This window comes from Canis aureus, chromosome 3, assembly GCF_053574225.1.
Source record: "Canis aureus isolate CA01 chromosome 3, VMU_Caureus_v.1.0, whole genome shotgun sequence".
Lineage (NCBI taxonomy): Eukaryota > Metazoa > Chordata > Mammalia > Carnivora > Canidae > Canis > Canis aureus.
Genome location: NC_135613.1, coordinates 33,287,603 through 33,315,128, shown reverse-complemented (window position 1 = coordinate 33,315,128; position 27,526 = coordinate 33,287,603). Strand labels below are relative to the sequence as shown.

Genomic DNA, 27,526 nt, shown 5'->3' with positions numbered 1-27,526 from the left:
CTTTCCTTTCATGTGATAGCAGTATTCTAACAATAGATTGTTAACAAAAAATGCTGTGTTCACTCAAAACCAGAGATTTCAAGTGCAAAATGTACAAAGTAGTCACAGGTACATTAGGCCATAGGTAGCAGGCAAGATTCAACTGATTAAATACATACCAATTAAAAATCGTCATTTGGCTGAAACAGCCAAATAATACTCCCCAAATCCATAGCAATACCCTTTACCAGTGCAGACTATCAGAATCAAGCAGACCACTTTCTAGAAAAATCAAGAGGATTTGGGATCCCTGGGTGGCGCAGCGGTTTGGCGCCTGCCTTTGGCCCAGGGCGTGATCCTGGAGACCCGGGATCGAATCCCACGTCAGGCTCCCGGTGCATGGAGCCTGCTTCTCCCTCTGCCTATGTCTCTGCCTCTCTCTCTCTCTCTGTGACTAATATAAATAAATGAAAATTAAAAAAAAAAAAAAAAAAAAAAAAAAAAAATCAAGAGGATTTTTAAAGAGATGTCTCAGGAGACATAGAAGTTTATAGGGAGGATGAAACAGCACTTCCCACCTCACCTGAAGAACCAGGAGGCAGTGGGAACTTACTGAACTTAGTGTTGGAAAGTTCTTTGTGGAGATTAGGAAATTAGGTTCAACAACAACTAAAAAGAACCATCTCCAAGCAATAATTTTATTTCTGCTTCAATAATAAATACACCTAAGTTATCCTTCCAAATCCCACCTCCTGATTAAATGCCCTTAATATCGAAACTTCTCATTATCTTTACCTGTGATTTAGTCCCACTTGGCAATTATAAGGTTAGCTTTAAAACCATGACTTTGAAGCTCAAGCCTTACAGCACTGGCTGCTTAGGCACCTCGCAATTAGTTTCCTTTGTATACAGAATAGCACCTTTTGGGTACATACACCCCCAATTTTCATGTCAATGAAGCAATGGAGGCTTTTCACCCATCCAGAAGCTATGTTTTGATGCGTTTGCCTTCTATGGCATCAAATATGTCCTCTAAGGCCTTCTCTACACACTGGAGAAACTCCCGGGCATTGCGGCCTGGATAGGAGGAGACGTTGCAGCCTATCCACTTGTCATGAACAGCATACCCAATGCCAAAGCCATCAGGGACCACAGGGGCAAAGCCGCCAATGTTCACTGTTGAGCTGCTCAGTGTACTTGTGGACAGGATGTTGTGGTTTATCTGTCTGTATGCAGGGTCCAGGTAGAGCTCAGGCAGAGCAATCCCCTTGGCTGCTGCCAGGTACCGCAGAGCAAATAAGTGTCGGTCAAAGCCCTGGCCTGTTAGAGACAAAAGAGAAAACCAGTCTCAGAATCCCAGAACTAACTGAAAGGGGCCTTAGTAAAAACCCCCACCTGTGGTAGGAGGCCCCTTCACAGCATCTTTGAGAGTGGAAGAAGCGTCTACCTGCTTATGCATGCACACCTCCAACTCACTAACCTCTACAGCTGAGCCTAAAATGAAAGCACGACTTTTTAAAAATTTTGACAATGGAGGAGAGAGGGGGCAAGATGGCGGAAGAGTAGGAGTCCTTGATTCATCTGGTTCCCCAAACTTACCTAGAAAACTTTCAAAACATCCTGGACACCTATGAATTCAACCTGAGATGTAAAGAGAGAACAGCTGGAATGCTACAGAGAGAAAAGTGATGGCTTCTGACAAGGTAGGACGGCAGAAAAGAGGAAAGGTGGGGGGCGGGGAGCCTCGGAAAGCCAGGGCAGGAAGGCAGAGCAGAGGAAAGCTGCAGAAGGAAAGCGGTACAACAGACAATCAGGAACGTCAGAAATCTGCACCTGAAAGAGCCTTCCCTGACTGAAAAGTGCTCAGTGGGCAAATAGGACAGAATCATGGGAGGGCCAGTGAAGTCTCAATATTCCTGGAGACACAATAAGGATAGAGGTGCCCAGGAGAAAGCTCACCACAAACCATAGTCAGACCCGATAAAGGGCCGGAATGCTGCAACCCTCCTGGAGCATCTAGGAGAAGCTGGCCAGGGATGTGGGCCAGCTCCTGAGCTTCTTTACCCTAAAGCCCGGCAACAGATGGAGGCAGGCTGTACTCCATTCCCTTTGGGAGAGGCAGACCCTGGGAGCACAGGTCCTCAATCCAAGGGTGCTCCAGAGGACAATGCTGGCTATCTTCTCTTCCCTCTGGCACAGGCAGAACTGGGGAGGACCCAGGATGGCGAGAACTCTCCTGCTGCTGGGCGCCCTTCAGTCTGTGTTCAGTGCCCCCATGCCTGCCCCTGGGAGCATGTAGGCCAGTGTGCACTGGGAGACTACAGTTTGGTACATGTGTGGAGCTCTGGGCTCTGGGGCTGGAGATCTGGCCACTGCCATTTTTATTTTCTTCTTATCACCTTTCACCTGGGTGAGGTGGCAGCCTCTAGGGAACAAAGGCCTCACAGAATAAACAGCTCACACTGAGCCAGGCCACCAGGCAAGGGGCGGGGCATCTCCCGCCAGGCATGGACACCTAAGAATCAGCCCAGCAGGCCACCCCCATCCCCCCAGAAGACCAGCTGGAAGAACAGGGGAAGAGCAAGTGTACTGAGCAAGTAGCACTGGAAAGCTCCAGGACTCAGGGAAAATAGTATATAGAACTTGAAGTTTTTTTTCTGATTCATGTATCTTTCAGGTTAAAAATTTCCAATATTTTTTTCTCTTTTCCTGCCTTAACTACAATATTTTACCAACTCTTTGTTTTTAAGTTTTTTCCTTTTTGACTTTCATATTTCCATAATTACATGTCCTGGATATAGTCTTCATTTTGGGATTCCTTTCAATGAATTCAATTTAAATTTAGTAGATATATGAATTATGGGTTTTTGTATTTTGTTTCTTGTTTTTTCTAAAAGATTTTATTTATTCAGGAGAGACACACACACAGAGAGGCAGAGACACAGGCAGAGGGAGAAGCAGGCTCCCCACAGGGGACTCAATCCCCAGACTGGGATCACTCCCTGAGCCAAAGGCAGATGCTCAACTGCTAAGCCACTCAGGCATCCCTTGTTTTGTTTTACAGTGGTGGAAATTAGTGCTTTCTAACACAGAGACCAAAATACACCCAGAACCAAGTGGAACACCATGCTGATTCATTCTGTGAGACTATATTCTCTCTTCCTTCCCATTCTGCCCCCCTCTTTTATCTTATTTCTGTTTTTGTGGTTGATGTTGGGTCTCTATATAAGTTTTGCTGGTTATGTAAATTTGGAATTTAGCATCTTCTAACATACAGAATAAAATACACCCAGAACCAAGAGGATCACCCTCTAGGTCCACTCTGTGAGACGATATTCTCTCTCCACCACCACTTCCTCCCCACCCCAACCCCCTTTTAAAATTCTTACTATTTTTTTAATTTGTTTTTCACTTTCATGGTCCTTTTGTTTTATTTTGTTCTGTTTTTATTTTTCTTTTATTTTCCAGTCACTGACCTCTTTGGAATTGTCTAGGGTGTATTTTACTTAAGTCATGGCTGATATTTTTGACTCTGCTCACTCATACAGCCATTCTACACTGGGCAAAATGACTAGAAAGAATTCACCACAGAAGAAGGAACCAGAAGTAATACTCTGTCACAGACCTACTTGATATGGATTTAAGTAGTATGTCAGAGATATAATTCAGAAATACAATTATAAAATTACTGATGGCTCTGGGAAAAAAAGCATAAAGGACTCTAGAGATTCTCTTACTGCAGAACTGAGATCTAATTGAGTTGAAATAAAAAATACTCTAACTGAGATGCACTCTAAACTGGATGCTCTAACTGCTAGGGTTAATGAGGTAGAAGAGAGAGTGAGTGACATAGAAGACAGGTTGATGGAAAGGAAGGAAGCTGAGGAAAAAAGAGGAAAACAATTAAGAGCCCACGAGGAATGCTTACGGAAATAAACAATAGCTTGAGAAGGAATAATATCTGTCTTATTGGGATCCCAGAAGAGAGAGAGAGAGAGAGAACCGGAATATATTTGAACAAATCATAGCTGAGAACTTCCCTAATCTGGGGAAGGAGACAGGCACTCAGATCCAAGAGACAGAGAGGGACCCCACCCCTTCCAATCAACAAAAACTCATCAACACCCTGACATATAATAGTGAAGCTTGCAAATTTCAAAGATAAAGAGAATATTCTAAAGGCAACTCAAGACAAGAGATTGTTAACTTATATGGGGAGAAATATCAGATTAACAGCAGACCTATCCACAGAGACCTGGCAGGCCAGAAAGAGCTGGCATGATATATCCAGGCTACTAAATGAGAAAAACATGCAGCCAAGAATATTTATCCAGCAAGGCTGTCATTCAGAATAGAAGGAGAGATGACGAGCTTCTAGGATAGACAGAAACTGACAGAATATGTGATCACTAAACCCGCTCTGCAAGAAATATTAAGGGGGACCCTGTAAGAAAAAGAGGGAGCCCAAAGAAACAATCTGCAGAAATGGACCATAGTATAGGTAATACTATGACACTAAAGTCATATCTTTCAACAGTTACTCTGAAAGTGAATGGGCTAAATGATCCCATCAAAAGATGCAAGGTATCGGACTGGATAAAAAAGCAAGACCCATCTATATGCTGTCTACAAGAGACTCATTTTAGACCTAAGGACACCTCCAAACTGAAAATGAAGGAATAGAAAACCATTTACCATTCAAATGGCCCTCAAAAGTAGGCTGGGGTAGCAATCTTCATATCAGATAAATTAGATTTTAAACCAAATACTGGGGACGCCTGGATGGCTCAGAGATTAAGCTCTGCTTTTGGTTCAGGGCACGATCCTGGAGTTCAGGGATCGAGTCCCACATCAGGCTCCCCTCAGGGAGCCTGCTTCTCCCTCTGCCTATGTCTCTGCCTTTCTCTCTCTCTTTCTCTCTCTCTCTCTCTGTGTCTCTCATGAACAAATAAAATCTTTTAAAAAATAAAAACATTGTACTAAGAGATGAAGAGGGACACTATAACATACTTAGAGGGTCTATCCCACAAGAAGATCTAACAATTATGAATATTTATGCTCCAATGTGGGAGCAGCCAAGTATATCAATCAACTAATAACCAAAGTCAAGAGATACATAGATAATAATACATTAGTAGTAGGAGACTTCAACACAGCACTCTCAGCAAAAGACAGATATAAGCAGAACATCACCATTACCACCAAAGAAAGAAGGGCCTTGAATGATACACTGGACCAAATAGATTTCACACACACACACACACACACACACACACACACACACACACATATAGAACATTCCATCCTAATGCAACTGAATACACATTCTTCTCAAATGCATGTGGAACTTTCTCCAGAATAGACCACATACTGGGTCACAAATCAGGTCTCAGCCAATACCAAAAGATTGGGATTATTCTCTGCATATTTTCAGACCACAATGCTTTGAACTCAATCACAAGAAGAAATCTGGAAGAAACTTAAACACTTGGAGGTTAAAGAGCACCCTACTAAAAGATGAATGGGTCAACCAGGAAATTAGAGAATTAACAAGATTCATGGAAACTAATGAAAATACAGCCGTTCAAAATCTTGGGATACTGCAAAAGTGGTCCTAAGAGGGAAATACATAGCAACACAAGCCTCCCTCAAAAAATTGGAAAAACTTCAAATATACAAGCTAACCTTGCTACCTAGAGGAACTGGAGAAAGAACAGAAAATAAAGCCTAAACCAACCAGATGAAGAAAGATAATAAAGTTTAGAGCAGAACTCAATGAAATAGAGACCAAAAGAACAGTAGAACGATCAACAAAACTAGGAGGTGGTTCTTTAAAAGAATTAATTAGCTAAATCCCTAGCCAGTCCTATTAAAAAGAAAGACTCAAATTAATAAAATCAAAAATAAAAGAGGAGAGATCACAACTAATACCAAGGAAATACAAACAATTTTAAAAACATAAGCAACTATATGCCATCAAATTTGGTGATCTGGAAGAAATGGATGCATTTCTGGAAACCTATAAATTACCAAAACTGGAACAGGAAGAAATAGAAAACCTGAACTGGCCAATAACTAGCGAGGAAATTGAAGCAGTTATCAAAAACCTCCCAAGACATGAAAGTCCAGGGCCAGATGACTTCCCAGGGGAATTCTATCAAACATTTTAAGAAGAAATAATACCGACTCTACTAAAGTTGTTTCAAAGGATAGAAATAGAAGGAATACTTCTAAACTTGTTCTATGAGGCCAGCATTACCTCAATCCCAAAACTAAAGACCCCACCAAAAAAGGAAAATTACAGATCAATATCCCTGATGAACATGGATATAAAAATTCTCACCAAGATACTAGCCAATAGGATCCAACAGTACATTAAGAAGATTATTTACCATGACCAAGTAGGATTTAACCCCAGGATGCAAGGGTGGTTAAACATTTATAAAACAATCAACATGATAGATCACATCAATAAAAGAAAAGACAAAAACCATATGATCCTCTCAACAGATGCAGAGAAAGCATTGGGCAAAATATAGCATCCATTCTTGATTAAAACTCTTCAAAGTGTAGGGATAGAGGGAACATTCCTCAATATCATGAAAGCCATTTATGAAAAGCCCACAGCAAATATCATTCTCAATGGGGAAAAACTGAGAGTCTTTCCTCTAAGATCAGGAACACGACAGGGATGTTTCCTCTCACCACTGTTATTCAACATAGCACTGGAAGTCCTAGCCTCAGCAATCAGACAACAAAAAGAAATAAAAGGCATTCATACTGGCAAAGAAATCAAATGCTCCCTCTTTGCAGATGACATGATATTTTATATAGAAAACCCAAAAGACTCCACCCCAGGATTGCTAGAACTCATATAGCAATTCAGCAATGTGACAGGATACAAAATCAATGCACAGATATCAGTGGCATTTTTGTAGACTAACAATGAGACTGAAGAAAGAGAAATAAGGAATCAATCCCATTTAGAACTGCACCCAAAACCATAAGATATCTAGGAATAAACCTAGAACTACACTCTAGTATAGTTTGGAACTACACTCCAAAAAATTATAGAACGCTTATGAAAGAAATGGAAGAAGACATAAAAAGATGGAAAAACATTCTATGCTCATGGATGGGAAGAATAAATATTGTGAAAACGCCTATGCTACCCAGGGCAATCTATATTCAGTGCAATCCCTATCAAAATACCATGGACTTTCTCCACAGAGTTGGAACAAATAATCTTAAGATTTGTATGAAATCAGAAAAGACCCCAAATAGCCAGAGGAATGTTGAAAAAGAAAACCAAAGCTGGGGGCATCACAATGCCTGACTTTAAGCTGTATCACAAAGCTGTGATCATTAAGACAGCCACTCTGGAAAACAGTATGGAGGTTCCTTAAGAGATTAAAAACAGAACTACCCTATGACCCAGCAATTGCACTACTGGATATTTACCCCAAAGATACTGATGTAGTGAAACACTGGGACACCTGCACCCCAATGTTCACAGCAGCAATGTCCACAATAGCCAAACTGTGGAAGGAGCCACGATGTCCTTCGACAGATGAATGGATGAAGATGTAGTATATATATACACACACACAAATAGAATATTACTCGGCCATCAGAAAGGACAAATACCATTTACACTGACATGGATGGAACTGGAAGGTATTATGCTGAGTGAAATAAGTCAATCGGAGAAGGATAATCATCATATGGTTTCACTTATATGTGGAATATAAGAAATAATGAAAGGGACTATAAGGGAAAGGAGAAAAACTGAGTGGGGAAAAATTAGAGAGAAAAACAAACCATGAGAGACTCTTAAAACTGGGAAACAAAGGGTTATGGAAGGGGAGGCAGGTGGTGGGATAGGGTGACTGGGTGATAGGCACTAAGGAGGGCATGTGATGGGATGAGCACTGAGTGTTATACTATATGTTGGCAAATTGAATTTAAACAAAAGGAAAAAATAAAAATAAAAAAGTAAAAAATTCTGACAATGAATCAGTTTAGTCAAACAGTCCAGAAAAATACATGAAGGGAGCTATGGATTCAAAACCAAAAATAAAACCCAAAGTCTAAGTCCAGTATAAAAGACAAGATTGAGGCCCTGGAACAAAATGGAAAAGGTCTTGACCAGGGTTCTGATCTCAGCTCTTCTCATGTGTTGTGTAATGCTGAGTCAGTGGCCGCAGTTTCTTACCCCTAAAATGGTGAGTGAGACCAGAATGTCTTGGAGATCTCTTTTACTTCCAGGACTTTTGGCTGCATGAAAGGACAGAACTGTGTGATCCTCCAGGTCCTTTCCAGGTCTAGAATTTTACCACAGAGAGGCAAAGGAAGGGTGATGTTTAGATTTGCGAAGAGTTTTTGAGATGGCTTATTTATAGGAACCCAACATACTGCAAGTGAAGTAAAGTAAGAGGGGGCTGCAGGATTAGAAATCCTAAACTGTCAAAAGTCAGTCAGATGACCAATAAATAACAGAAAGAGAATCGTGTGTCACAGCTGAAAGTGGCCTTAAATGAGGATGAAGTTAGACCCATTTCTCCATCCCTGCTAAGGAGGAATGAACATCCTGATCCCTAGTGGCTGATCTGGCTGTTCAGACTGCTAGGGTAGAAAATTAATAACTATCCAGGAATTGGCAGATAGATTAAACAATATGAAAATCACATGGAGCAGGATGTTTCTGAGGCTTAGCCCAGCGCTGAGGGCAACAAGGCCCAAGGGCCCCACCCCCCCATCTCACCCATTGCTGCTTCCTTGGTCAGCTGGCCATGATACGTGGAGCACTCGGCCATCATCTGGCAAAGCTCTCCAGCACTGTGTCTGGAGGGCTCCCTGACAAAAGCCTCGGAACACTTCTTTGTGAAGATGGAGGCTGGGCGGATGGTCTCAGTGCGGCCGTGCTTGAATGCTGCAGTGCTACACGACTCGTAGGTGGCCACTGTCCGCCCATACTGCCTCAGGAAGGCCATCTGGAAGGCCAGCTGAGCTACTGCGTCAGGGCTCAGCTTCTGGTTTTTCAAAAACTCTTTGCCCCCTCTCTGAAATTGGATGAAGTCGATGGTGAGGGTTTTCACGATGGCATCAAACTTGTCCTTAGCAGCACCAATGCTGGCCTTCATGGCATCATCCAGCTTGAAGTTAAGTCTCCGCACAGCAGCAGAAGAGTCAGTGTGGGCCGGCTGGCTCTGTGGGGTGATAGCAGGGGCCTGAGTGCTATCCTTAAACACTTCATTAAAAAACCTGAGCACTGCCACACCATCACCCCAGGCATGCTCAAAGTGGACAGCCGCAGTGCCATCCTTGGCTAGAATGAGGTTAAAGGACTTATCAAACCAGCGGTTTGTGCCGTCACTGTGCAGCATGGTGTGAGACAGGTGGACAAGGTCCTTAATGGGGAAGTCATCTAGGCAGAGACAGAACACAGCAGAGTCCACTTTCCTCAGGGCCTCCTCATTGCCACCACTCACCAGCCTCTCCCTGAGCTCTGCCCAGACGTCTCGGTTCTCAGTGGTCAGATAGGCCAGGGGAAAGTCAGGGGTGGCGCTGCTGTCTGAGAGAATGTACTTCAGATGAGCCTGGATTTCAGAGGCGCTCACAATGTTTCCATCTTGATCTAGGACATCAAAAACATAGAAATGTCCTTTCCTTAGGACCAGAAGGTGCCTAGCGCTCTCATCAGTGACAAGTTCATCACGAACAGGCCTGGGTAAACGAGTTGAATTGAAAAGCCGAAAATACTGAGACATATCCAGGGGGTATGCGTTAACTAAGTAGGCGCCATACCAGGACAGAGAGGAAGGCACAAAGCGTATGAGTCTCTTGAAGGTGTCGGTGTCACTTTTGGCAGGGTTCAAATGGAAAACCTCTGGTTCCAAGAGACCGGCCCGGAGCGTCTTCAGAAACCGGATGGCCGAAATGGTCATGTTGGTCGCCCTGATGAGCTGGTCATTATACTCCGACTTTGGGTCAGGGTTGAATGCCATGAATGGATTAAAGTTCAAGACGACGGGATCTCGAGCGGTTAGGTACATATCAAACCAGGGACCTGAAAGATAAAAGTGAACAAGAACATCACAAAAAGTTAATGTAGTCCCTAAAAATAAAATTTGAGAAGGAAAAATCATCAAGCATATGCAGGAAAAAATGATGTCAACCTCCAGAGGGTGAAAAGTCCCAATTATTTTTTCCATCTGCAGTAATTTGTGACATATAAATGGGATCACACAATATGTGGTCTTTTGTATCTGGTTTCTATTACGATGTTTTTAAGGTTCAGCCATGTGGTAGCACATGAAAGACCACATATTGTGTCACTCTTTTGTATTGCTGAATAATGTTCCATTACATGGATAGACCACATTTTGTTTATGTATTCTTCCATTGGTAGACCTTTGGTTGTTTCCACTTTTTGGTTATTATGAATAATGCTGGTGTATACAGGTTTGTGTGTGGATGGTATTCTCAATTCTCTTGGAGAAACAGCTAGAAGTAGAATTGCTACGTCATATGGGAAGTCTAAGTTTAGGCTTTTGGGGAACTGCAAGGTTGTCTTCCAAAGTGGCTGTACCATTACCACTGGCAGTGTGTGAGGGTTCTAATTTTTTGGCAACATTTATTATTGTTACAGTCTGTCTTTTTGACTGGAGCCATTCTGGTAGGTATATCATTGTGGTTTGGATTTGCATTTCCCTAAGTATATTTCTTTTTCTTTCTCATTCTGTTTCCTTTCTTGATTCTTAAAGAAGTACAGTAACACCTCACTTGCATTCCTACTCGAACAAAACAGTTGTTAATTCCCACCCAATTTCCTTATGTTTTTCTTGTTTCATCTCCTTCCAGGGACAACATTCACATTTGGCTGTCTCCCTAACATGGGGGAAAGCATTCATCATCATTCTGTGTACTCTGTACTTTTGCCCACTCACTTTTTTAAGAAATGTTTGAAAAGCAATTAGAAATAACAGTGCAGCGGGGGGGGGGGGGGGGGAATCCCTGGGTGGCTCAGCGGTTTAGCGCCTGCCTTTGGCCCAGGGCACGATCCTGGAGTCCCGGAATCGAGTCCCACGTCAGGCTCCCGGCATGGAGCCTGCTTCTCCCTCCTCCTGTGTCTCTGCCTCTCTCTCTCTCTATGATAAATAAATAAATCTTAAAAAAAAAAAAAAAAAGAAATAACAGTGCATGTGGATCATCCAAACTAGCCTTCTAAATTCCTGGCTATTTTACCTGTAAAAACTCCAGAAGCAATGTTTTATCATAAAATGTGTCTTCCAGAGAAGTTCCTGTTGAGATTAGCAAGTGTGGATAAAGTCTACAACTAAAAACCATCGCCCACTGGAGGGAATAATTTTCACATGTAAAGCACTGGAGGAAGGATTAATCTATTATTTCTTTGTTGGTCCATTCACTCTATGTCATTCCTTGAGAACATGCTGTGCCATGCGCTGCCTAGTCTGGGGGTAGAGAGAGGAATGGGATGTGGACTCTGATTCAGATGAACTCTGGTGAAGGACACCAACAGAATTATAACAAGATGTGACACACTGAAATGGTAAGAGAAAAAGTATTATGGGTAAGATCCATTTGATGAAAGAAGACATGGATTTGTCTCTGATCCCTTCAATAAAAGAATTTTAAAGAGTACATAACCCAATAAGGCAAAGAGAATGAAACAGGAGACAAGAGAAATACTGAAAGTTGGAAAGCATTGAGACACCTGGTAATGACCAAAGCAGACTCAAGAATGCCAACTGTAAGCTGGTGGCTGAGAAAGCCAAGGGATAGCATGACGTGCACAGCAGAACCCCCAGAGTGCTCAGTAATTGGCAGCCTTGATGTATCTGATTGAAACAATGTTTTTAATTGGACCCCAACTCCTACCCCCCAGATTCCCTCCCTGCTCTAGTAGATTTAAGATTTCCTCTCAGGAGAAAGTAAAACTGGGGAGCTGAAGTCACAGCTAAGATCTCAAGCCTTCTTCCCTGATCCTACTCCTTCAACAGTAGCAACTGGACACATCCCTTTTGGCAGTTTAATGGAAAAGTCTTTTCGGGGAGTCTAACCAAGAGATATTAACATTAGGGGCCCCCCAAGGAAATGGTTTAGCCTGTGAAGTGAAGCTGTGATGGACCAGCTCCACCCTTATCCACAGAGCTTCCAACAGCTTTTTATTATCTCGCTTGAATCTAAGACAACAAAGATGGAATACGAAAGATCTGAAGAAAGGAAAGAGGGCAAAACAAACAGGAAAAAAACACCTTGGAGACAGACTATGAAGGAAGATGAGAGGATAAAAAAAACTTCCCCAATAAATTATTAAGCACATAGAAAACAAAACAAACGCATAAGAAATTATCAATGTCAGGAAAAAAACGTTCATACAGGAATAGGAACAATAATTTCAATATGCTCCACAACTCAGCTGACGATAGTGTTCATATGGTCCTAACAGTATAAACAGTAAGTATTGAGCAAACTAAAATGACAAGCACAGTGGTAACCATGGAACGGAATGTGTGCCGTACACTGTACACTGTACACTTGGGCATGTGGAAAGGATATAGACACTGCCCAAATCTGGTCTTCCAGCTGAAAAAATGAAGATGTAGGAGGATGGGGATATGGGTCAAAAGAAGGACTGGCTGAAAGTGAGGAGCAAGAAACTTAGAGGAGGGTCAGGAACTTGCTGTTTTTCCAAAGAAGCCCAGTACAACTATTTGATTCTTTAAACTATGTGCATGTATAACTTTATTAAAATATAAACTGAATTATAGGACGCCTGGGTGGCTCAGTGGTTTGGCGCCTGCCTTCCGCCCAGGGCGTGATCCTGGAGACCTGGGATCGAGTCCTACATTGGGCTCCCTGCATGGAGCCTGCTTCTCCCTCTGCCTGTGTCTCTGCCTCTCTCTCTGTATCTCTCATGAATAAATAAATAAAATCTTTAAAAATATATACATATATATAAACTGAATTAAAAGAAGTGCTGTGGGAACAGAGGTGGAAACAACTGAATGGAGAGGGAGGAGGACTGAAAGTTTCCCTGGAAAAATCATGCCCACCTGTTTTTGTTTTTTCTTTTTGTTTTAAATTGAGATGTAACTGACAATAAAACATGATATTGCTTTTAGGTGTACAACCCAATGATTTGGTATCTGTATATATTGTATAATGATCAACACAATAGGTCTAGGTAACATGCATTACCCACTACTGTCACAAAATTGTCTTTTCTTGTGATGATAATTCTTAGGATCTATACTCTTAATGACTTTCAAATATACAATGGTATTATTAATTACAGTCACGATGCTATACATTATACCCCATGACTTCTTTCTTTTATAACTGGAAGTTTGTACCTTTTAACCCCCTTCAGTTTCCCCACCACCACCACCACCACCCCAACCCCCACCAACATTTATGGCAACCACATACTTGGGTCTTAAAGAAAGAATTTGCTAGGTTAAAAAATGGTAGTGGGAACAACATGAATAAAGACATAGAAGAACGAAAGACTAAAGGGTTGAGAGAACAGTGAGCTGCCAAGTTTCGTTGAGGCATGAGAGTGTGGGTAACAAAAGAGATGAGGCTGGAAAGATCAGTTATGACATATTGTGAAGGATCTAGGATGATACACACAGGGCATAGGACTTAATCCTGCATCCTTTTCACAGAATCAATGATTAGGCTCTTCAGCACAAACTCCAGGTGAGATCTTAGTAAAGGAGGAACTCACTTGGCCTTAATGTTACCTCAGAAAGAGTGAATGAGACATTACTCTGGTAAGCTGGTCTTACCAAAAATATTTTAAGACCAAAACAGGAGGAAAGATGCCTTACTTTCCATTGTGGAGGGCTCAGGGAATATCACGCCCACAGTCCAGCCCACCTACCTGAAATGTAGCTCGTATGTTTATTCTGCTTGTCCTGAGCAACCAGCTGCTCATGCAGTTCTTTTCCAATCCCATTTTCAAAACTCTTGCAAAACTGTTCTGTTTTCCTGAAATGTTCAAGAAAAGACAGAATCAATCCATGGCAGGGAATATGTGATTTCTGGACTCATGGCCAAGAACTCTTACACTGAAATTTGGATTCCTGGTAGTATATCCCTAGGCTAAGACCAGAAAATCCCTCTGATCAGAAGAATAGCAGTCAATCCAAAACAGATAAATTTAGGAAAGCTTCTTAAAATGACTGGTTGGGAAGATCAATCAACATCTCATAAAACAACCTGTAATCTAGGAGCTGAGCATCTCCAGCTCAGCATGGAGAAAAGGACATAAGTAGGCTTTAGAGTCAAGAAGAGCGGAGTTTTTAATTCTAGCTTTGTCACTGTCAAACTAAGTGACCTTGGACATGTCACTTGATCTCTCTGAGTCTCAGTTTATGTGTAAAACTGAGATAATATACCACTTTATGAGAATAAAAAATATTTTTAAAGCTAAGGATTCAGGATAGTTTAAAACATAATACTTAGTAATTGGTAGCTATTAAATCATTACCATATCAAGAGAGGCTTCAAGTGACTAATATGAAATATTTAAAAGCAGAGGACTACATTATGAACGATTCATCTACATCCTCCACCATTGTCCAGGGAAGGACTCCAGGATTCTAATGACAGTGCCAGTTATCTGCACAAAACCTTCCAATATGGAAAAGTGAACTGCACTGGGATACAAGAACTTAACACAACCCACTTTTGACAATATCCAGTATTATCATCCAATTCCATGCTGAAGTAACTTCCTAGGACTGCCACAACATCCACAAACTGCATGGCTTAAAACAATAGAAATTTATTCTCTCATAGTTCTTTGAAGTCCAAAATGTTGACAGAACCATGTTCTCAGGACTCTAGGGGAGACTCTGGTCTTTCTGGTGTTACCAGCTATCCTTGTCATTCCTTGGTTTATTTATTGATGCATTCCAATCTGCTCTGTCATCAAGGTCTGTGTCTGTATCTCTTCTCCTCTTCTTATAAGGACACCAGTCATACCAGATTAAGGACCCATTCTACTCCAGTATGACCTTACCTTAACTAATTACACCTGCAACAATCCTATGTCCAAATAAAGTCACATACTAAGGTTCCAAGAAGGGAATGAATCTGGGGGGCATACTACCCAACTCAGTACACATGCTCACCAAGCAAAATTCTGGCCTGCCATATGCTCTCCTCAATGAACTTCCTATAGAGAGTACATGTACCAGCTGGCCTCCAGGCCCACCTGACAGGATATAGTACAAATTTGGCATTCTGGCTTACAAGCCATTGCCTGTTGAGTCTAGTCAGAGAGACTCTCGCTTCAGGGCTGGCTCAGCCCTTCCTGGGTGAAAATCTATTTCCTGAACTTGAAAATGTAAGGACTAGGTCCCAGGTTCCCAGAGACTCAACTAAATCACAGACATTTCCTGAAGCTAGGTCCACTACTAATTGCCAGCCTCTTTTGAACCACCCAACTATGGTCATTCATGGTTCTCAGCATATACCTGAACTGGCCATCGTCTAAGAGAGGTTTCTGTGCACGCAGGTATCTCTTAATGGTGTCTTCAAGTTTGGGAATAGGCAGCCTGGGAAGAAAATACGTTAAGTGTAAGGGTGACAATATGTGGAAGAAATCAGCTTCATAAACCCAAACTAATAAATAATTACTGGATAATTAATTTCCTTCCCCAAAAAACCAACAATGGAAAGCCACAGGCAAATCAGAATAGAAGGATTTACTAATGCAAGTGTCAATGGTAACTTTTTAAAAAGTAAAATAAGAATTTTTTAATGTCTTAATGATGAATTTTATAAGCAAGCTAAATATTCAAATAATAGATTCAAAATGGTGAAATAGAAGCTATCCAAAGCATTCCTGTTTCCTGGTCACAAGTCTGATACCTGTGCTAACCTTGTACTGGCAGTTTTTATTCTATCATTAGTTTGGACAACTGCTTTTTTCTCCCCTGAGATGGAGAAAAGAAAGTTCTATTTTTAAAATTTCTTGTGCATTTTATGACAGAGAATCATACAGAAATGAAACACAGGTCTGTCCAAGGGCCAGCCAAATATGGAATGAGCATGCAGAGAATCAGATCTTCCTGTTGCCTCCTTACTCATTCTCTACCAGTGCATTCCCAATGACAGCTATGGTGATGAAGCTCCTGGTCCACCGTGAAAGGAAAACACACAGACAGCACAGTGAGGTGTATCTGCTTTTTCATGTCAGTAATTTTATTGAATGATATATCCTGTAGTACCAAAACTTACTCATAGTTTGCCAAGTTAGCACTGCCAACTTAAAATTAACACTGATATATTCAAAATATCTAAATACAGCAGTCATTTAGGAAAACTGGAAAGTTATCCATCCATAAAACATAGTTTATGTTTAAAACCTTACTATAAGATACACTGTGATTCTTCAGTTTCTCTTTCAATGCATGTTTATCAAAAACATGATGTCAAAATTAACCTGAATTATTTAGAGCCATTATGGACTTAGGCTTCACTGAGTAATGATTCACACTTTAACACTGTTGAGTATGGTCTTTTTATTCATGAACTTACACAGAAAATCCCAAATACTACCTTAGATACCTCATAATTATAGTTACCTACTTACTTTTCTCAAGACTTTGTTTTAATATGATAGGGACATTAACAAAAGTTCTTCGCGTTAAACAAAATTCTAAATTCAAAGCAAAGGCAGTTTTATAAAAACAGTCCTTATTAAAAGCTCAAGTGTTAACTCTAGCCTGAACTTGTTCTAGTGGGGAAAAGCAAGTTTTTGGAATGATGATTTATTTGGAGGTTATTAATACAACAGAAACGGAATTTTCTCAATTTCCCTTCAGAACTAAATTAAGGAAGTATGGATAAAAAAAATCATAAACTTTTTATCATGGATACCATTTTTCTGTAAATTGCCTGTTTTTTATATAAAATTTTTAAAGATTTTATTTATTTATTTTTAAAGATTTTATTTATTTATTCATGATAGTCACACAGAGAGAGACAGAGAGGCAGAGACACAGGCAGAGGGAGAAGCAGGCTCCATGCACCGGGAGCCCGACGTGGGATTCGATCCCGGGTCTCCAGGATCGCGCCCTGGGCCAAAGGCAGGCGCCAAACCGCTGCGCCACCCAGGGATCCCGATTTTATTTATTTAACAGAGTGAATGAGAGGGAGAGTGAGAGATCTAAATCTAAAGATCTTTAGATCTAAATCTAAAGCAGAAGCTGCCCTGAGCACAGAGTCTGAAATAGGGCTTGATCCCACAACCACAAGATCATGACTTGAGCCGAAATCAAGTCAGATGCTTAACTGAGTGAGCCATCTAGGTGTTCCTCCATATAAAATTTGTTTTAAAAGACAATGATATGCCAAATTTACCAGGTTTTTATTTTTGCCTTATATAAAATGCTTTCAGTGTAAATGCCAAATAGCAATACAGTCCACATCACCGGATTATCTAATACTTTAGCAAATGATGGCCATGGTTATGAAGTTACTGGTTCTCAGTGAAATGAAAAAAACAACAGTATAGTGAGCTTTCCACAAAGCTAAATGTGTTTCATTTAAAAGTCTGCCCTTGTGTGATGAGTACTGGGTGTTATACTGTATGTTGCCAAATTGAATTTAAGTAAAACTAAATAAAAGTCTGCCCTTAGTTCTGAGATTTTTTTGGTTGGGGGACAGAAGTCACTAAAAGTCCTTTAAAAAAATATTTTATATATTTGATAGCTCGAGAGAGAGAGAGACAGACAGACAGAGAGAGTGCACATGCAGGGTGAGCTGCAGGCAGAGGGAGAGGAAGAAGCAGACACCCTGCTGAGCAGGGAGCCTGATGTGGGGCTCCATCGTCATGACCTGAGCTGAAGGCGGCCACCCAGAGGCCTCATAAAGATCCTTTCTTTTAGGAAATAATGTCAACAACAATATTTTTCCCCATAATTTTAATGATCTGTGAAATGTAAAAGTGTAAGAACTACTGCCACAGTGGAAAGAGAATGAGATGTAGAAGGAGACCTTGGCTTAAGTCCCAGCTCTGCTACTTCTTTTCTAGTTATATGGTTACAGGTGGCAAATTTCTTGCTGTCCCTCAGATTCCATCCCCTGCCTACGGGTTAGAGGGAGGAACTGCCTTACAGAGAGGTCTAGAATGCTATCAAGTTCCAGCTCCATTTAGCCCATGTTTATCACCAACATGTCTAGTATACGGAGAGGTGAAGTTCGCAGTCTTTGGAATCCCACAGATCTGGGTTTGCCCCCTGGACTGTCACCTACTATTCATGTAATCTTTGGGAAATTTCTTATCTCTTTGCTCCCTCTTTCTCTATTTGTTAAATAATAGCTCACTGGCTACTATGAGGATCAAATGAAATAATATCAAGTACTTAGCAACATATTATCTATTTCTTTCCATCTACTCAGTGACATCCAGTTTGGCCCAGCTAGCTGTTATTCTTCATTGACTACTCCCACTAGATCTTCTAGGTATTTATTTTTAATTTTTTTTAAGATTTATTTATTTATTTATTTATTTATTTATTTATTTATTTATTTATTCAGAGAGAGAGAGAGAGAGGGAAGCAGGCCCCATGGAGGAAGCCCAACGTGGGACTAGATCCTGGGTCTCCAGGATCAGACTCCGGGCTGCAGGCGGCGCTAAACTGCTGCGCCACCAGGGCTGCCCTATTTTTTAATTAAAAAAAAAAAAAATGTGTTTAAGTAATCTCTACACCTAACATGGGGCTCAAATTCACAACCCCAAGATCAAGGGTCACATGCTCTTTAAACTCAGACAGCCTGGTGCCCCTCCACTAGATTTTAGAACCCTCATTCCAGGGGTACCTGGGTGGCTCAGTTAAGCATCTGCCTTTGGTTGAGGTCATGATCTCAGGGTCCTGAGATTGAGCCCCATATCTGGCTCTCTGCTCAGTGGGGAGTCTGCTTCTCCTTCTCCCTCTGTGATCTCTCTGGCTCTTACTCTCTCTCAAATAAATAAATAAAACCTAAAAAAAAAAAAAAAAAAAAAAAGAACCCCCCCCATTGCATTCTGAATAAACTACCCTATATTTTATAACTTTTTCAGGACTTCTCTTACCTCCTCACCTTTCTTAAAATCTGACTATTTTGAAAATACCATTTGCTTTCAGGTTTCTCTCCAAAGAAAGCCACTCCCCAACTTCTAGGAAGGACCGGGACCCTCCTTACCCCATCAACAGCTGCCATCAACATTAAACAAGTCTCTTTCCTCTCAAAGCCAACTGTACCACCCCATCCTCATCTGTTTGCTACTCCAAGGGGTGGTGGGTTAGTAAACAAGCCCTTGGGTGGGCGGGGGCTGATGCCCTGATCTGTAGTATTTACCACTTTCTGAAAATCTCCTACCAGGCTAACTTCAAGTTGCCAACATGTCACTGAATGTGGAGCTGGGAAGAACTTGCTCTTAGGATTACAGTGATACACACAGAGGGGAGCTTGCCACTAAGATCCTTCCTCGAAACCTCTTCTCTGACCTCCACTGGCATGTGAGCTGACAGAGAACAGACACTGATGACTTCTTCCCTTGCCCTCTATCCATCCCTGATTCTTCTCTTGCACCCTTAGTGGGTTATGTGTTATGTCCCTCTCACCATCAGATTGCAAATTGTGAGATCCTTAAGGATGTCAAAGATGGAGTTAGAAATTCTCCCTTCCTAGATGCCTGGATGGCTCAGTGGTTGAGCGTCTGTCTTTGGCTCAGGTTGTGATCCCGGGGTCCTGGGATCGAATCCCTCATTGGGCTCCCAGAAGGGAGCCTGCTTCTCCCTTCATGTCTCTCATGAATGAGTAAGTAAAATCTTAAAAAAAAAAAAAAAAAAAAAAAAGGAAAGAAAGTAAAGAAAAATTCTCTCTTCCTGCCTTGTTGGGTTTTTTCATCATCTTTTTCTGAGTCTCTTTCCAAAATCTCATCATGTCCTCTTGCCCTTAAAGTGCACGTTTTCTCAAGATTCGGTCCTCTGCCCTCTCCTCACAGACTATATACTCTGTCACTAAGCCCCTCTGCTCAGATACTTTCATCTCTGACACTTACGCAGGCTCCTCTAAGCAGGTCCTGAGGGATAAAATGGAAGGTATGCAAGGGAGCATGACCCTGCCAACTGCAGATACATTCTGCCTAGGGTCAGTGTGGTATGCTGGCAAAGCATAAGCATCAAAGCCAGACAAAACTTTTAGTTACAAATAAGTTGTTTTTCAGAAGGTATGTCAATTGTTACCAGGGGTTGGAGGGGATGGGGAGTGACTGCTAATGTGTATGGGTGATTGGCGGCAGGGGTGGAGAAGGGACTGACATGAACCAGACAGTGGTGATAGTCACACAACTCTGGGATTATACAAAAAAAATCTCTGAATTTTTACACTTTTATTTATTTTTAAAGATTTTATTTGTTTATTCATGAGAGACACAGAGAGAGGGAGAGATACAGGCAGGGGAAAAGCTGGCTCCCTCTGGGGATCCCGATGCAGGACTCGATCCCAGGACCCCAGGATCACAACCCGAGCTGAAGGCAGACGCTTAACCACTGAGCCACCCAGGTGCCCCAATTTGTACACTTTAAAAAAGTGAACAATATCTCAATAAAGCTGTTAAAATTTTTTAAAAACAAGTTCCTTTTCATCTCTGGTGATCAGTTTTGTCTTCAGTGAGATGAAGGAACTGAAAGAGGTGGTCTCTAAGGCCTCTCCACAATTCTGTGACTGCTAACTCAGGAGTCGCGTTGATTCCTCCCCCTGCAAGCCAGCACACTGCACAGTGGTTAATCTGGCTTCATCATTCACGACCATATGACTTTGCGCACACTACCCAGCCTATACCTAATTTCCCTCACCTATAAAATGGGGATACTATTAATATGTACCTCCAAGGGTTCTGTGCAGATTAAATGAGGCAATCTTTGTCAATGACAGAACAGTGCCTAAGACGTAGTAAGCACTTGATAAATATGAAGTTTTATTATCTACTCAGTCCTCAAATCTTATAGATCCAAACTCTGCCACTAGACTGTTCATGTCCCCAAGGAACTAGTACAGCGCCAGTCCCTCACAGCCTAGTGGAGCATTTCACCAGTTCTGTTGTTCTGTCTGCCTTCCATGTATTCCTGCTATTCTGGTAACAGCGCCCCTTCCTACTCAAGTTCCTTTGGTTCAGGTGGAGTGACTGACCAGTGGCCTTGGAGCTTACTGGTTCAGACCCAGTGAGACCCAGGAAGAACCTATAAAACTAAATTACAGGATTTTTTTTTTAACTGTTAGAAAGGAGAAATCCCTACTAGCTGAGGTCACTGAGAGATTAGAGTGTAAACGATGTTGTGATCGTGCCATTTTGTCACCATAAGGAGAGAGCCTGCCTAAGAATGGAATTACACAAATGCAAAGGGATGAGTGGAAAGGCAAAAGAGTCTCGATGACATCATTTGATCCCCCCCCTTTTTTAAAGATTTTATTTATTTATTCATGAAAAACAGAGAGAGAGACAGAGAGAGAAGCAAAGACACAGGCAGAGGGAGAAGCAGGCTCCATGCAGGGAGCCCAATGTGGGACTCGATCCTGAGACCCCAGGATCACGCCCTGGGCCAGGGCAGGCGCTCAACCACTGAGCCACCCAGGTGTCCCTCATTTGAGCTCCTTAATCCAACCTGGGTTTTTCAGGTCTGAGTCCCTATATTCCTGGTTGCATAAGCCAATTTAACTGGGGTCTCTATAACTTGTTACCACAAAGGCCAGTTACTGCTTTTCAATAAGTGTTCACTTACAGTCAACATTTATTCTCTATATTAGAAACCAAGTTGTGAGGTCACCCCTAGTCTCTCTGCAGTTCCTTAAAGAACAGCAAGGGCAGCCCCGGTGGCGCAGTGGTTTAGCGCTGCCTGCAGCCCAGGGAGTGATCCTGGAGACCATGGATCGAGTCCCACGTCAGGCTCTCTGTATGATGCCTGCTTCTCCCTCTGCCTGTGTCTCTGCCTCTCTCTCTGTCTCTATGAATAAATAAATAAAATCTTAAAAAAAAAAAAAAAAAAAAACACCAAAAGTAGTTCTGCATACACTGCACTTCCTTGTGCCCCTGTAATGTGACTCACCAGAGGCCTTGAAAGAGGTAGAGTTAGGGCCTTGTGGGGTGCCTGGCAGGTCCATCCTAACCACGTGGGTTCCTCCCCACCTGCTATCTAGAAAATCCCTATCTAAACATGATCTGCTATAATAAAGGTGGAAGAAAAGTCAGCACCAAGCAGATTTATCTCCCTACTCATTCCCTGTGTAAATGACTCTGTTTAAGTATCATGCTACTTAAGTATCTTACTACTTAAGTATCATGCTACTTATTACCCAGAGCTGCCATGCAGCAGGCATATACTTCACTGTTCCTCCTGCCAAGAACACATCTAAACAGCCTTTCATATTTTTATACAATCTAGTTATCATTGGGATAAAGCTAATCTAAGGACATGCCCTGTTATCCTTCAGACTCAGGAACTTCTGGCCTCACAAGACCAGTCTCCCATTTGAATTCTAGAGAACCTGCCCATTATGTCTGGATCACCAATTATCATCTAAAGTGATTAGGGATTTTTTTTTTTTAAAAACATTTTTTTTAAAGATTTTATTTATTTATTCATGACAGACACACAGAGAGAGAGAGAGACAGAGAGAGGCAGAGACACAGGCAGAGGGAGAAGCAGGCTCCAAGCAGGGAGCCTGACATGGGACTCGATCCCAGGTCTCCAGGATCACACCCTGAGCTGAAGGCCGCGCTAAACCGCTGAGCCACCTGGGCTGCCCGTGATTAGGGATTAAAAGAAAAAAACAGATAGACATTTATTGAAAATCAATTATAGGCCTAAAATGGTGACCAATATTTTTTTTTTAAAGACACATGGAGGGGGCGCCTGGGTGGCTCAGCTGATTGACTGTCTGCCTTAGGCTCAGGTCATAATCCCGGGGTCCTGGGATAGACCCTCTGTCAGGCTCTCTGCTCAGTGGGGAGCCTGCTTCTCCTTCTCCCTGCCACTCCTCCTGCTTGTGCGTACACTCTTTCCCTGTTAAATAAGTAAATAAAATCTTAAAAAAAAAAAAAAGACAAAATGGGTCTTCCCTAATTGCTATCCTAACACACACACACAGACACACACACACATACTCAGCCCAACTAATAACTTAGAGCCTAAAACTTTGAGCTGGACCCTCCATAAACTTCTCAATATTTCCGAACATGCCATGTATTTTCAGGTTTCAGTTCCTGGGCACAAGCTGCTCTACCCTTTCCTCACTCCTCTCACTTGGTGATCTTCAAAGTCCTCAAATGCCACCTCCTCTATGAAGTTTTTCTTATTCAACCAGGCATTGTCACTCCGACCTCCACACAGACACAACACAATAATTGTCACCAACTATATCCTACACAGGCAACACATTTGCAGCTATAGTACTTGTGAATATCTACTGAGTACTTGTTACTCTGTGCCAGATTCCTACTAAGTGCTTCATATCAGAGTATTTAATTCTAACAATCCTGAGGGAAAGATAATATTATCGTTCCAGTGTTTAGGTTAGATGACCTGTTCACAGCCATGCAGCTAGTATGAAGGGGTGCTGAATTAAAAATCAGACCTGACTTTTGCCTCATGATCTTGTGGAAAACTCACAGGACTAGAGCCATTTTAAAAGGGAGTTGGAGCAGCCATGGTAGAGAAACTGCCTTACTTGATTTTGTTTGAACTGGCCAAACCTTTTGGACAAAATGTCATTGTCTTAAACAATTGTTTGAAAAGTCAACAGAAGAACAGACACCCTGATCACACGACTGATGGTTATGGATTTTCTGGAAAAAAAAAAAAAAGTCAGCAGTTAATGTATTACCTGGAGTAGTTTGGCTTGTAAACATGCATAGAAACTGTTTTTTCCCCTCTTTTATTCAACTCAGCTGTCTCCTTCCTGTTCCTCATAAAAATCTGTTGCTTTCACCCTATAAGCAGGAATACTATTTGGGTTTATTTACTTGAATCTGTGCTCCCCGCAATGCAGTCCTTTCATCCCAAATAAACATTCATTTGGATCTCATTGCAGCTCTTTATTTTCAGGTTGACAATCTTAGCCACTACGAAATGCTGCTTCCCATTTATCACATTCTTATTTTAACTATCTGTCTACCTGTCAAATCTCCCCCACTGTATGGTATGCTCCCCACCATGGCTGATTGGTCTCCAAATCCATACCAATAAATGTTTCTCAAATTAATAATGTGAGTACATCAGGCTGATCCACTTTGTCCCCTTGAGACTTAGTTTGATATTCTGAGGTTAACTGTTCAGTGTATATAAAGATGGAACTTAAAAATAACACCTAATGGGATGCCTGGGTGGCTCAGTGGTTGAGCATCTGCCTTCAGCTCAGGGCATGATCCCGAGGTCCTGGGATCAAGTCCCTCATTGGGCTCCCTGCATGGAGGCTGCTTCTCCCTCTGCTTATGTCTCTGCCTCTCTCTCTGCGTCTCTCATGAATAAATAAATAAAATCTTAAACAACAACAGCAAAAACTTTAGTTAAAATGTTAAATTTGGGGATCCCTGGGTGGCGCAGCGGTTTGGCGCCTGCCTTTGGCCCAGGGCGCGATCCTGGAGACCCGGGATCGAATCCCACATCGGGCTCCCGGTGCATGGAGCCTGCTTCTCCCTCTGCCTGTGTCTCTGCCTCTCTCTCTCTCTGTGACTATCATAAATAAATAAAAATTAAAAAATAAAAAAATAAAATAAAATGTTAAATTTTATGTGATATATATTTGAGCACACTAAAAAGGAGCAAAGAAAAAAATCATAACATCTAAATAAAAAACAAATGGCAGTGCAAAGGTACCTAGAGGAAAGTGGTCAGAAGGCAGCAATGATGGGGCACCTGGATGGCTGTAGGTGAAGCGTCTGCCTTCGGCTCAGGTCATGATCTCAGGGTCCTGGGATCAAGCCCAGAGTTAAGCTCCCTGTTCAGCGGGGAGCCTGCTTCTCCCTCTACCTCTGCTGCCTCCACCCCTACTCCTGCTCTCTTTCTCTCAAATAAATAAATAAAATCTTAAAAAGAAAAAAAGGCAGCAGTGATATGACAGGGACAGGAAGAGGGAGGGAGACCCAGTTGGACTACCACAAAGGGACTTCCCCAGGAAAACTAATTAGGATATTTTTGGCATCTTACTTCACTCTGCCCTCACAATAACCCTCTGAAGCCTGTGTTCATTCCTACCTTGCAGGTAAGAACTGTGGCTCAAAGAATTTAACGGAATTGCCTGAAGTTACAAAGTGTCACATCTAGAATCTGAAATCAAATTCTACCAGACTTCAAAGATAGGGTTTTTCACCAAGGGGAACATCAAAATGAGTGCCAAAGATAATACATTTTACCAGTCTAGAATCTGAGATAAAAGGAATCTCATCTCATCTAACCACCCACTTACAGCGAAGGTACTGGAGGCCTGGTGGTCCTTGCTGGAAGTTATACATGGGTGATGACTCAGTGCTACTCTTTGTAACTCAATTCCTATAGATGTTTGCTCTGTAGGTTGGAGGAAATGATCTCAAGTGTTACTCCCAGCTTTCCAATTCGAAAAGGGAGAAGATCCCTTTGATCTTAGATCTGAGCGGAGTCCAGGCTTACATAAAAGTCAAGTGCTACTGGGCCTGGCAAGTGAAGAGAGGCTCTGTCATTCTTCACCTTTCCCCCACATATCGGCTCAGCTCACACACAGGACGTTAAGGAGGAGGTTCTGTCCCAGGCTTCGCCCATGGGCATAAAGGCCATGTTTTCTTTTTCCCTTTCTCCTGACAAATTTAAGCAGTGGGGCTGGGGCTAGATAGTTTCATTTCAGTTTGCTTTAGATGTCTGTACACTGCTATTTCACAAGAACCACCTCAGATGCTATTCTTGAGAGTGTGGGGGAGGGAAAAGAGAACAGTGGGTGATAAGGTTGCTGGATATGGAGAAAAACAGCAACCCAGTAGTTGGGGGTGACACCTGGGATACAATCTCTGTTTGAGGGGTGTGGAGACCTGGCCTCCAATCCCTGGGCTGGGAAGATCCCAGGTGGCAGTTTGGTGAGAAAGGAAGTGAGAAGGGTTTTTGAGACAAATTTGGGACTTGGCACCAAGAACTAACTGGTGAGTGAGCAGAGAAGTTAAAGTCTGGTTTTTGAGGGTAAATGAATTTCAGGAAATTTCTAACATTGGAAAAGGAGCCCTAGCAGGTCAGATTAAGGCTGGGAGTTCAAAGACTGGAAAAACTGGAAGTTGAATTAAAGAAAATACTGGGTGAAAAAAAAAAGGCAAGAAAATAAATACTGGATGAGGGAAAGGGAGAGGTAGGTTTATTGGCATTGTTTTCATAGGGTAAGTAGACTCTGGGTGAAGTGTTTTAGAAGGTGGAGGGGGTAAGCTAAGGTGAGGAGGAACACAAAAATTTGGGTGTGTTCTAGATTTAAGCTGAATAAGAGTTTGGGATGGGCACTGAGGGTGTGGTCTAGAATTCTTCGAGGGTGCTAAAGCTGCAGAGGGTAATGTGGGTTAGGGAGGACATTTTAGGGAAAGAAACCTAGCAGGTAATCGAGGAAGGTCTGGAAGGGGTGAAGTCAGACTTAAAGGCTGAGGTTGGAGCAGAGTAGGTGAGCACGTGAGGAGTGTGCTGGGTGAAGATGGGCAGAGGATTGGAGGCATGCAGAGCCAGGGCTGAGCAACAGGCCTGAAGAAGGTGGAGCGCTGGGAAAAGCTGAGGAGGGTAACTATTATGTTATCAGGAACTGGCCTGTCCATATTCTGGGCAGGAATACAGGGCAGTCGTGAAAGTACTTCAGGGGACACCCTAGTTGGAGGGGTAAGGGTGGTACTGGAGATATGCAGGGTGGACATTTTTCAGGAAGAAATGTGAGGGACTCTTGGGTATCTGGATGGAAGCTGGGTTACTGGAGAGAGAATCAGAGAAGGGCTCAAAATGGAGAATCTGAGCGAGCAATGGGGGGCCTGGGGGTGTCCTGGTAAGGAATGCGAACGTTCCGAGGGTCCGGTGCCAGGAGATCCTCAAAGTGACAGGATTTCCAGATGTCGGGTTGCGACAGCGTCCCAGGTAGGAGTCTGGGGTGGGAGCAGGTTAAGCAGAAGAGTCGTGAGTGACTGGAGCGAAGGCTGGGGCCGACCCCAGCGGGCGGCGGGGACCGGGAGGCCGGGCTCACCTGGGCAGGCTGTCCTGGAAGTGCATAGTGGGCACGATGCTGCGCTGCAGGTACTCGCGGGGCCCCGAGCCTGCGCTAAGGCGCCGACACACGGGTCCTGGGCCCCCTGCAGGGCGCCGCGGCCGGGCGCGCAGCAGTAGCAGGCGGGCCACCATCGTTCCGGGAGGCTGCGGCGGCGAGAAGGCGGAGGATGCGGAGTCCGCGAGGACTGGGGTGAGGCCGCCACCCCCGGGGTAGCCGGGTCGCTGAGTCAGCAGGGACTCGCGTCCGCCCGCCGAGCCACTTCCGGGCC

At 42.7% G+C, this 27,526-nt stretch overlaps 1 protein-coding gene across 3 annotated transcripts; it reads right to left on the bottom strand.

Annotated features, from left to right (window-relative positions):
• Window positions 1-663: 663 nt before the first annotated feature.
• Window positions 664-27,526, bottom strand: CPT2 (carnitine palmitoyltransferase 2). Of its 3 annotated transcripts, XM_077891808.1 has the most exons (6): window positions 27,235-27,358; window positions 23,734-23,851; window positions 15,492-15,572; window positions 13,892-13,998; window positions 8,744-10,048; window positions 664-1,299 (listed from the first exon to the last, which is right to left on the bottom strand). In XM_077891808.1, the coding sequence occupies exons 2-6, from the start codon at window positions 23,775-23,777 to the stop codon at window positions 968-970; spliced, it is 1,869 nt and encodes a 622-aa protein (XP_077747934.1). In that variant the 5' UTR covers window positions 23,778-23,851; window positions 27,235-27,358; the 3' UTR covers window positions 664-967. The 3 variants fall into 3 exon arrangements, with proteins under 3 accessions (XP_077747934.1, XP_077747932.1, XP_077747935.1); XM_077891806.1 differs by lacking the exon at window positions 23,734-23,851 and having other exon boundaries at window positions 27,235-27,521; XM_077891809.1 differs by lacking the exons at window positions 664-1,299; window positions 23,734-23,851 and adding an exon at window positions 8,182-8,303 and having other exon boundaries at window positions 27,235-27,526.

Excerpts from the sequence above, each read along its gene's own strand:
- CPT2 (XM_077891806.1), bottom strand. The coding sequence starts at position 27,389 with ATGGTGGCCCGCCTGCTACTGCTGCGCGCCCGGCCGCGGCGCCCTGCA. Across the intron at positions 13,999-15,491 it reads TTAGACGATGGCCAGTTCAG|GAAAACAGAACAGTTTTGCA; the intron begins GTATATGCTGAG and ends TGAACATTTCAG. Across the intron at positions 1,300-8,743 it reads GACCAAGGAAGCAGCAATGG|GCCAGGGCTTTGACCGACAC; the intron begins GTGAGATGGGGG and ends TGTCTCTAACAG.